This window comes from Lacerta agilis, chromosome 13, assembly GCF_009819535.1.
Source record: "Lacerta agilis isolate rLacAgi1 chromosome 13, rLacAgi1.pri, whole genome shotgun sequence".
Classification (NCBI taxonomy): Eukaryota; Metazoa; Chordata; class Lepidosauria; order Squamata; family Lacertidae; genus Lacerta; species Lacerta agilis.
The window spans coordinates 38,450,938-38,463,090 of NC_046324.1; the positions used below are offsets into that span (position 1 = coordinate 38,450,938).

The 12,153-nt window shown below is 42.4% G+C and overlaps 1 protein-coding gene across 1 annotated transcript in view; it reads left to right on the top strand.

The window, feature by feature from the left end:
• The window catches only part of XYLT1 (xylosyltransferase 1), a 163,793-nt gene that overhangs the window by 128,064 nt on the left and 23,576 nt on the right, over nt 1-12,153 (top strand). The window contains exon 6 of the mRNA XM_033166681.1: nt 8,270-8,350. Coding sequence (XP_033022572.1) covers nt 8,270-8,350 — 81 coding nt within the window. The remainder of the gene's footprint in view (nt 1-8,269; nt 8,351-12,153) is intronic.

The window sequence follows — 12,153 nt, forward strand, 5'->3', positions numbered from 1 at the left end:
AGGAAGCAATGAAGGAAAGGGGGAAATATTGAGGTTAGGAAGCTAGTCCAAAGAGCTGCAGAGCACATCCCAGCAAGTTGATATGAGAGAGGGAGGGAATTAAATGAAAATCCATGTGCAGGCAGGCCAGGCCATTGGTGGTGCCTCGCCTGTGTCCAAAGCTCTCCCATTTCATTTTTGAATTGGGAAAGGCTAGGTAGGCCATGGCTTATTAATGCCGCAGTCCAGACAGAACAGGTGGTGTTCATTTCTGAGCATTCATTCAGCGCTTCTGACAACCACACAGTCCTGACCTTCAGGATGCCTCATCCATACCAGCCACACAGGGAAGGGCTGTAGCTCAGTGGCAGAGCATCTTCCTTCCATACCAAAGGTTACAGATTCTATCCCCAGTAACTCCCGGTAGTGCTGGGTGAGACGCACAATACCCTTCCGCACACAGTCCCTTAGCAAGCACCACGTGCCAGAGTGATGTGTACACCCAGCCACAAAGCAGTGTGTTTTCATTCATCGTAAGATTGCACTGCCCTATTTAAAAAGATGCCAAACACTCTGGTGAAACCCTGATAAGCTTTGAATAACCACTGGGACTTCGAATTTATCCAGAATACACACCACATGTTTTCCTTTCCATCATTGAAGAGCCAGAGCAAAATCCTGGGCCGCCGCTATCAGCATTCCCCACCCAGCCAACGCATCGCCCAGCCCCATGATCACTTTCCCGACCAAGCACATAACTGTTCAGAAGATCCCAGCCCCTCCTTCTTGCAGGAACACACATAAACGATTCTGGTGCCATTTTATCTGCCTGTGTTGCAGCTTTGCACCAAGGTGACGCTTCTTTCCTGCTGTGAAGGCAAGGAGAAATATATTTTGCTATATTGTTTTTTTTAAAAAAAAAAAAAACCACACCAAGAGAGGGTTTCCGAAATCCTTATCTTTATTCTACAGATGTTGGGGTTGCAAATCCTGGCTTGCAGCCAAATTTCACTCCAAAAATTAGGATGGGCTGCCTCTTACTGCACTTCAAACACAGGAAAAGCTGGGATATGGGGAATGGGGCATCGTGTCATCCATTTAAAAAAAACAAAAACAAAACCCAGGGTTGGCATCACTGGGGCAGCATCCAGGGCCCAAGTACCCCAGGAGGGCACACAGATGAGCCCAGTCCTCTGATCATAGACCTGACTTCTCTGGCAGCAGTGGCAGAGTCTGAGAAGCAGCCCAGCATTTCAGATTTCCTGTAAGTCACCCAAGAGATGTTGGCATTGAGGGCAACTGAAACGACAGGCAGTTTGCAACTACCTACCACGAGTGCTGCTGTCCACCACCACCACCAATAAGTGAAGTGTGAAAGCCAATGATGTCAAGAGGGAAATGACACTTTACAGGTGATTGATGGGCAGCGACTTAAAGTGAAGTCAGCTCTAGTCCATATCCGCACCATACATTTAAAGCAGTATCATACCACTTGAAGCAGTCATGGCTTTCCCCCAAGGAATCCTGAGAACCATAGTGTGTTAAGGGTGCTGAGAGTTGTTCGGAGACTACTATTCCCTGTACAGAGTTCACTGGGAGGATAGATTTACTGTTATACTGTTCTGGGAATTGTCATTATAAGAGGGGAATAGGGGTCTCCTTGGCACCCTTAACAAACCTCAGCTCCCAGAATTCTTTGGGGGAAGCCATGATGGTTTAAAGCAGTCTAAGAGTGGTTTAAATGTGTAGCACAAATGGGGTCTTAGTTAACTAAGCTGTTGGGAATTGGAACAGGGCTGTTCTGTTCCATCCATAGAGGGTACCTTCCAGGCAGCAAAGTTGATGGTGGGTCCAGCACCTTGGAGAGCTCAGAGAGATCAAGTTGCTCCTGCAAAGGTTGGAGGTGAATTGAGGAGGAGCTGCTATTAAAATGCCACCCTAAATTTTCTTGATGTTCACTGGGGTCATCCAAAATAGCTGAAAGGTGGAAGTTTCTGGACAGGTAAAAGGAAGCACAAAGATAAGCCAACAACCACTGTGGGAAACTGGACTTTGGCCTTTATATAAGATTTTGTATTTGATCTAGGAGGACTCTGGTGCATTGGTGACACCATCTATCTATAGAGGCTGCTGTCAACCGGCCATGGAAGCAATCCCCGGGGGATAAACTGGGTCCACCAGGGATGATGGGATGGGAGCTGTCGTTCAGCAACTAAGTAAAAAAAAGCATGTGCATGAACTTGCGTTTTAAGCCATTATTATTAGCAGTATTCAGTTTAGAAAAGGTTCTGGGCCTATTAAGAAATACTTACTTGGCACTAGGAGGCGGGATTTCCCCCACCCCATTAACCAAAGACATTTCAAGGTTCCTTAGGATATAACCATAAAACATTCCAAGCAAATGAAGTTCTGCTTTCTAAGGATAATGAGACATTGAAGGTCTTCATGAACTCTCAGCTTGAATAAAACAAATGCCCCTAGTTAGATTAAGAAACCCCCAACAGAGGATTTTCATTGGTGACTGAGCCTCTGTTTTCCTTTCTTTCCATAGAGCATTTACATACTACAGCATTTTTTGGCTGAAGCCCAGGAGATAATTTTAATTTTAAACTCGTTTTCTTCTCTTACCCTTGCCACATTCTCTCCTAGTCCTCCCTGGGTTGTCATGTAAGCTTGAACTGATGTTTGGTTTTTGCTTTGTTTTTAATGTAATCTTCAAAAACTTCTCTCAGTTTAAACTTGGCCATCTGAGGAATGATACATTTAGAAAAAGAGCACCCGAGGTTTTCAAAGTGGGTTCCTTGGAGTAGTAAAAGACTGGTACACCTTTTTACCTTGCAAGTACAGCCCAATATCAATGGCTGCTGACCACAATGGTTATGTTCTGCCAGAGGTATTATGTCTCAGAATAGCAGCTGCCGGTAGTCGGAGACAGGGAGAGTGCTGCTGTGCTCAAGTTGCTCATACGGGGGGAAACCACCACCTGCTGTTTATAGCATAAGACGAGCTCTGCTGGATTAGGCCAGAAGACTTCTCATAGCGAACAACTAGATTCCCCAGTGGGAAGCCGCCAAGCAGGACTGAGCACAACAGCGCTCTCCCTACATGTGATTCCCAGAAACTGGCATTAAGACAGTGGAAGTAGCCTAAATGTTTCTCAGCCTAACCTACCTAATGGTTTAGGGCAGGGGACTTTGTAGTGTGCCTTAAGCGTCTTGGAGAAAAATTAGGATATACTAGGGTTGACATAAGTCCAGAATTTCCCGGACATACTCAGGATTCAGTCGTCATCAGCAGTGTCTCTAGGCGGAAATCGCTGTAATGTTCGGGGAAATCCAGATGCAGGGCAACCCGTGTCGGAAGTGTAGATTTTGGCAAATTACCTTTAAAAGGCTCAGAAACAACTTCTTCTTTTTTAGATGTTGCCAAAAAAAAACTCAACAACTTTGGACAAAAACTTTTTTTTTAGATTTTGCAAAAAATAAAAAATTAAAAAAAGCTCAGGATGTGTTTGTTTCACTGCAAAAGCAAGACTAAGATGTATACACACACACACACACACACACACACATATATATATATATATATATATATATATATATATATATATACAGACCTGCATCCCCTTGTTTCTTCATTTAGGCAGTAGTGTTGCACTTTTATTTATATGTTCCATATTTAAAATGGGAAAATCAAGTTAATTAATAAATAAATTACATCTAAAATTTTGGGATGGTTTCAGCTGAAAAGAATACAGTATGTGCAGCATGGAGGTGGTTGAAATGAGTGCAGGAAATGATTTTCATTGAAAAATGAAACCACAGTGGTTTGTGCCAGGTGGGTAGGTAGGTGGGTGAGTGAATAGTGGTTTTATATTTATATTTATTTCTACCTGCTTTTTTTGCTGACAGGGACTCAAGGTGGCTGACAAATAAAAATGAGAACAGCCAAGACCATAGGGCAGTGGTGGCCAAACTTTTTTCAAAGAGGGCCAGATTTGATGAAGTGAAGGGCTGTGAGGGCCGACCAAACGGCCAACCAAAGGTTTTTTTAGGATTTTACCTCAGAAAATAAACTGCCACAGGGGCCGGATTAGACCCCCCCCCAAACGGACTTTGGACATGCCTGCCATAGGGCCAGGGGAAACCATCATTAAAATACAATTAAACATTCTCCTTCCTTGGTGGTTTTTAAGAAGAGGTTGGATGGCCATCTGTCATGAATGCTTTGGACTAGATATCACTTGGGATCCCTTCCAGCTCTAAGATTCTATTATTCTATTATAATATAATTAAATATCTCTCCCTCTCTCTCTCTCTCTCTCTCTCTCTCTCTCTCTCTCTCTCTCTCACTGTCTGTGTGTGTGTGTGTGTGTGTGTGTGTAAAGATCTGTTGAAACCATTCAAATAATTGCAATAAAAACAGCACAGTATCAGCCCTTTCGTTAAAAATAGTCAGCATACCCTCAAACATTTCTCCAATGAAAATAGGGACCTCCCATTATCATCATCATCATCATCATTAATATCCCGCCCAGCAGACTGGGTTTCCGCAGCCACTCTGGGCAGCTTCCAACATACATAAAAACATAATAAAATATTAAACATTTAAAAAAAAAACCTCTCTACACAGGGCTGCTTTCTAAAGGTTGTATTAGTTACTTAGCTCCCTGTCTCAAGGGTCGCATAACTCCATAGACTCCAACATTTCTCCAATGAAAATAGGGACACCCTAAGGAAAAGTGGGATATTCTGGAATCAAAAAAGAACTGGGATGGCTTCTGTAAATCTGGGGTTGTCCCTGGAAAATAGGGGCACTTGGAGGCTCTGAGAGTCAGTTCCTCAAAGCCTGTTGGAACAAGAAGGTCTTCACCTGTCGGCGGAAGAACAAGGAAGGAGCCAGTCTTGCTTCCAGATTCTGGGAGCAGCCAGCTTCTCCTGCTTTTTTCACTGGGGCTATTCTATAGATTTGGGGTGTTTTTTGTTGTAAGTGTTCTTTTTATATTTTGGTATTGCGCTTTATGGGTTGTATTCCACTCAGTCCTGCTCAGGTTAGATCTTTGCAATTACTGGCCCAGAGGACCATGTTCATTAATTTCAATGGCTCTGGACTGAGTAGGATTAGCACTGAGATGTATTCAATGCTAGTCCTACTCAGGAATATCCCCATTGAGATTAATGGACATAACAAATTTCAGTTGACATTAATGAGCCTGTTGGGTATATTCAGTGGATAGCTAGAAACTGGAAAGAAGCACATCTCAAACAGATGTACAAAAATGGTATAACATAATTTGGGACATAGCATTTAATGAAAAACTGGTGCAATAAATTTCTGTGGGTAGAGGGAGGGAACTGAAGAGACTTTTATGACAGACTGGTGGTCATTTGTCCAGCCCACGAACAAAGGTTCTACAGAACAAACTGTACTTGCCGCATTCCACGATCCATTAACATTCTCCTCCATACTGATGAAACTTTCAGTTTCTCTCCACTTCTGTTCCTGTATGAACCTTTAATGTTATTGTTTACATCTGACTATGCCTTTCGGTTGTGGAAAAGTGTTTGTAAATTTATTATATATGGGGGTGAAATTGGAGGGGGGGAGAGAGAGAAATTAATGAGCCTGTCTACTTTGAGTAGAACTTGGATACAAACTTTTATAAGTCACAGTTAAAGACTCTTTTACATAGCAAGTGACTAAGACATTGAATGAATAACAATAATAAATAAAAATAATTAGCTCTCCGTCAGGGGAACGCTGGCAGTAGAGGCAACGGTTGAGAATTTTGCATAGCTGCTGTGTTTTAGGATTGTGGTATTGAAACATAGTTCAGTGAACAGATCGCAAGAAACAAGAGAGCGCAGCATTTTCTTTTTTAAAAAATGATTATTGCACTTGTTAACTTGTTAAATTCATTCTTGGAGTAAACTTAAAGTAGGAAAGTAAAGATAATCTCTGAAAAGATCATCCGAGCACGCCGGTGTTTGCCTAGAAACGAACCCTAAGATGTCAGCCATTGAGGCCTTTTCATGTGGAAAGATCGCTAAGTAAATTCCCTAAATGTCTATTCATCCCCCATAAGATGGCAATTCAGTGAAGCAGCAAATGTGAAAATCGGCAGGGCTTTACGATAGAGAGGGAGAGAGAATGTGTGTTTCTTCCCCTGCAAATGCTAAATTGAAATGCAGATTCTGACCCCGGGAGACTTTTAAAGCTCACTTGAGTGAGCATCAAAGGAAGGTCTCAGGCTTCTGCAATCTAGCCATTTAGGTTGATTGATAGACAGATACTCCAATTGGTCTGGACTTAGTCAATGGTTAACTTGTTCGTTATTCGTCAGGGCGATAATGAACTGTTCCTTGAGATGGTTGGAGAGTTTGTAAATGCAGGCTACTTAGGGGGATCACTGTGTTGATAGAGTTCCCTTTCCGGGTTTGCTCCCTGTGCAACTTGGAGTACGAGTCATTTTGCTCCACAGGCAATGTATTCAGAAGGAATTGCCGCATCATTTGAAAAAGAAGTTCCGTGTTCCCGACTATGGGCATAGAGTGACTCAAAGCACATTTTTGCGGATAAACCGCTGCAAATGTGCCTCTTTCCCTTTTTAACGTCCAGCTGGGTGTATATATACAAGTGGAACCTGCAACCCAAAATCCCACAAGTTCAGGGGCAATAATGCTTCTTGAATACCAGTTGCTGGGAATTCTGTTGCACTCAGTTGCTGCTTGTGGGCTTCCCAGAGGCATTTGGTTGGCCACTGCAAGAACAGGATGCTGAACTAAATGAGCCACTGGCCTGATACACCAGGCTCTTATGTTCTTAAGGGGTAGTGGAACCTTGTTTCCTGGAAGGGTTTCAAGCTAGCTAATCATTCCCTCCTTCCAGAATGCTGTAGTCTTGTTAGAGGATCAAGAAAAACATTCTGTTTCTTCCTTTGCAAGTTTTCCATTTTTTTTCTTTTCCAATTAACCATCAGCATTCTGTGACTACTGAGCATGCTCAAACCTAAGTGAGTTGTTGGGAGGTGAGCTGCCTTTTTAAGAGGGATAGGGTTTTTTCTGTACTTCTGCAAACTTTAGGGTTCTCCAGAGCATTTCTCTCTGTCTCTGTCTATCTATCTTTTTAAATAAATGTTATTAAGATTTATAGGAAAAAATATAGAGTTTAATATCTTTTCCTTTAAAAAAAAAACCAAACCAAGACTTTTATCTAGATACTATAAAAACACAAAAAGGGAAGAGAAAGAAAGAGAGAACAATTAAATAAGTAAATAAATAAATAGAATAGAATAGAATAGAATAGAATAGAAGAGGTTAAAAGAGAAAGATAGAAGAATAAAATTCAGAAAGTAAAGAACTTCCAATTTTTCATCTGCCTGCTATATAAAAACAACATTCAATTTGTCCAATCCAACATCACACCCAACCAAGCTTCTTTCTATAAACAAACATTATATTCATTCCTCAGATCCAGATACCATTATTTCTTTTTATTTTCACACAAAAAGTTTCTTTCTCTCTTGTTTTTAAATTCCAGATTGACAGTGCAACCCTTCCCCAAAAAGTGTTTGGTGGCTCCTTAAAGACTAGCAAGTTTATTGGCATAAGCTTTTGTAGATACCATAATAAATCCTTTAGTCTTAATGCACGGCAACACTCTCCCGAGTGACTGCTCATTTTAAAACCTTCTTAGAGCTGTTCCTTTCCCCAGCTGCTGCCTCCAAGCACTTTGAAAGGATGTGAATAATTTTACAGGTGTGCTCCCTTCACACTTGATGTCAGTTTTGTACTTGTGCTTTCCACAAGGCTGTAGTTTTGGAGTCAGGGCCGTTCAGAGCTAGGTAAAATGAGCGGGCAAGTGTAATTTAGTTTTTTAAAAAAAATAATATGTATGGTTAACTGAACTACATTTTAAATACGAAATAACAGATAATCTGAATGGAGAAGCATCTTCAAAATGAAGAGAAAATCTGTTTGCATAAATTGCTATTGAATTTTCAAACTACAATTTAGTCAGCGATGTCTTTCAGTAATGTAACATTTTATCTTCTTTTACAAGGAGGGATCCCTAAGATTTGATACAGGAATTTGAAATACAAATACACTGATTTTTTGTTTCAAGAAGAGAAAGCGGCAAAGAGGCTCTCCTGGAATGTGTCTCACATGATATCAGTGATTAGGCAACATCTGCTTGCAAATCTGAACTTAAATTTCAGTGGTAAAGTTCCTGGTGTGTATCACTAACTATTAGCCTCTGTTTTAATTTTTTTGTCCCAATCATTTCACAGGACAAACGACCAGCTCGTTGCCTTCCTTTCCAGATACCGAGACATGAACTTCTTGAAGTCCCATGGAAGAGACAATGCAAGGTAATGTGGCCTTTTCTGTGCCCCTCAGTACAATAATAAAAAATTGTGGTGATGCTTTTCATTTCTTTCTTTTTTTTGCAATCCAGGTAAAAGTTGGATCACTTTGTGTGATCAATAAAACTGGCACTTTCAACTGCCGTTTTCCCGAGAAAGGTGTACAGACCTGTGTATCGGGTAGTGCAGAGCCAAGCATTCTCAAGGCAGAACGCTTGGATCAGAGTTTGAGGATGGCATTCGAATTATTTGTGTGTGCACAGTGGAGGCTGGCCCATGAGAGTGAATGGGGCACTATCCCACCATTATTTAGGACCAATGAGTAAGTCAGAAGCAAAGGACAAACAAAGATACAGGAACAGATTGGGGAGCCATTGTTTAAACAAGGCTCCACTGCGACAGGAAGTCCTCTTACACTGTTTCCTGTCCTGGGGGGCAGCCTGAGTCCATCCAGGGCCTGAAGGTCCTTCACTGAGAAGCTGGCATTTGCAATTCAGTAGCTGACCACGCAGGGCAGACACCCACAGATCCCAGTAGCTCCTGACAGTGGCGAGGTGATGTTGCCTTCCCAAAACCCACGTTATCTGCCCATTCCATGTGAGAACAGGCTCATGTGAGATGACATTAAAAAATGCACTCTGACCCAGCTCAGGGGCACTATTCATTATCCACCTATTCTACAATTTTAGACCAGCCGTTGAAATAAGATTCCAGAGCTAAGCCAGGCACAAAATTAAGCCCTTTTCACACCTTCCAGTTAAACGGTGGCAGATTTGAGAAGGCTTACCACTTCATGCATATATATCAAGTGGGCTGGGGGGGAGAGAGAGAGATCTGTCTTTTTGTAGCTAAAGTGACAGTGTTGTCATTTTATTTTCTTACAGAGTTTCAATCTGCTCAAAAATATGAAAAGCTTATTATATGTTTATCTACTCTAATCTGGTTTCTCTTTTTTTTACAAAGAGTTTCCTGAGATCAGCTTACATATTTTATCTCTCTTGCTAATACAGTTTAACCATATCTTAGGACAGTACTGTGCCATATTTTTTTTAAAGGAGAGACTGTTACTTATCATTCTCAATAGTGCTGAACTTGGATGGTCTCGTGCCAATCCCTTTGCAAGTCACACTGGGCCACCAAAAATATGTTGTTGCTGTTGTTTATTCCGTGTTTCAGGATACAAATCCTTCCAGGGTTTCAAGTAATATTAAGACTTATTAGTAGAATCACCATGTTATCACAGTAACTATATTAAAACAAAACAATTCATCAGAGGGCATATCCACAGCATACATTGGAAGTACGTTATTCCACCCAAATTATTATGGGAACTGTAGTTTCCTATGGGTGTTGGGAACTGTCGCTCTGAAGGGTAAACTACACTTGCCATGGTTCTTTGAGAGAAGCCATGTGCTTTAAGTTTATGGTGTGGGTGGGTTTAGGTCACACCATAAACTTAAAGCACATGGCTTCTCTCAAAGAACCATGGGAAGTGCCCTTACTGAGCAGTTGGTAGGTAGATGCTGCTGTGCAGAGATTGGACAGAGAAAAGTCCAGCTGTGGCAAGCTGTTCAGTGACTTTTGCACCCCTCTCTCTCTCCCAGAACCCTTCCTACATGGCAGTCAGTGGTAGATATGTTTGGCTGTGGGAAGCTGGAGCAGGCTTTGAAGTCTGCCCACACCTCTTGGTTTCCTGAGATTTTTCCCATACTGCACTACATGTTCCCAGGTGTAATGTCTACGGCAGATCCATTCCTTGATCTGATGGTTGTGGAACTACCAAGGGGGACCCTCCCTGCCTATCTTAACACCCAGCAAAATTTGTAGGAGCGGAGGTGGTCATTTGGCTATCAACTCACTTAGGGCTGTGTGAGCACACCTTGAACTGGGCCCAGAAACAAGCCAGCAACCAGTCATAGACTGGGGCCAACAGTCTTGGCTTCCTGCACAGAACCCTGGGAAGTGTAGTAAGTTCAGGGTGTTCTTGAGGGACCCCTGTTCCTTTCACAGAGCTACGTACAGTTCCCTGGAAAAGAAGATTTGTTTGTTAGACTACTCTGGGAATTGTAGTTATGCGAGGGGAATAGGGGTCTCCTAACAACTCTCAGCACCCTTAGCAAACTACAGTTCCCAGGATGCTTTGGGGGAATTTGTAACTGTGAAAAATGCTGCTTTAAATGTCTGGTGCAGAGGTAGTCTTAAGTTGTTTAGGGCTTTGAACACAAATGTGAATGCAACTTGAATTGGGCCCAGAAATGCTGGGAACGCATTGCTTCATTTTGACTGGCAGGTTTTGCATTAGCTGGCATTCCTGTCAAACGATGGAGTTAAATTAGAAAGGCAATAAGAAAGGGTTATGGAGATATGCCTCCCGTTCACTTCTGACTCTTGTGATCATTGCTCCTCAAACACTGTCAAAAGAAGAAATAAGAGCATGAATTATGACCGTTCCACACAAAGCCATAAGATGCTCACCTCGGCTGGGACAAGAGCAATTTGGATGAATTAAATCTGCTCATCTTCTCATTAATTTAATATTAAATTGTGCTAATGTGCCACTTGGCATCTCTTCTGGGGAATAATAGGTCGGGTCTTTAATGGGGATTCTGCCTTTGGAATACATAAACAGTTAATTGCATCTTAGGATGTGCTGTGATATATAGGTAGGGCTGGCATATCAGTTTATGTATTATTCAGAATCAATTATCTCTTCAAAAAAAAAGAAAATAACTGAAAGTGCTTCAAATTAATTACAAAGAAAGCAGTAACAAACTTGAGGGCTTGTGATGGAGAACAGTCGGATTTCAGGAACACATCGGTTCAGGAGAGCTGTTCTGGAACAATCTGTGGGCAAAAAGTGGTTGGGCGAAGGGAGAATGTTCCCACAAGTTGAAGCCCCCTCCCCCAAAGCTGCTGTTCACTTGCAGAAGAGAATGGCATGGCATGGTTTCAGGGGCACTGTGGTGGTGGAGTGGAGTGGCAGCCTCCATTAGAGGGGGTAGGAGGAGTTATGGCAGGCTTCATCAATCCAAGATGGCGCCGAGAAGGGCAGCCTCGGCTTTTGCTCTGTGAAGCAAAATTCCAAGTATGTTGGTGCTTGGCCAATAAAATTATTCCTATTCCTAAATTATTCCTATTCCTTCCTCAAACTTGGCCCTCCAGGTGTTTTGAAACTCCAGTTCCCATCATCCCTGACCACTGGTCCTGCTAGCTAGGGATCAAGGGAGTTGTAGGCCAAAAAAATCCGGAGGGCCGTGTTTGAGGAAGCCTGAGTTATGGCATAGAGAAGAGCACTGGTAGTTAAGAACCCAAGAAGAGCTCTGTTGGAGAAGACCACAGATGCTTCTGGCCCAGCACCCTGTCCTCACAGGGACCAAAACAGATGTCTATGAGACACTCACAAGCAGGATTCGAGTGTAACCTGTACGTTCCCAGCAGCAACTGGTTTTCAGAGGCGCACTGCCTCCAACGGCGCAGGTAGAGCACACCCATCGTGGGCAGTCGTGGTGCTTTAGTAAGTTGAGTTAATAGCGCACTGTGTGAAATGCTGTATGGCACCAGCAGCAGGCGTTTCAATTCTGCTCCCAAGCAGTTGCTGGAAAGCAGTTCCTCAGCAGGGAGGATGCACTCAGTGTTATCAGCCGAGTGTTTCTGAGCAATTAATCAGTATGCTGGTCTGAATGGCACATCCAGTAAATGCTTGTGTATTTCTGTAACAATGAATCACCCATTTAATACCCAGCACTACTAAGTACTGCACATAAAGCAGAATTTATTATCCCTGCGGCCCAAGTATTTTAACCTCTTTG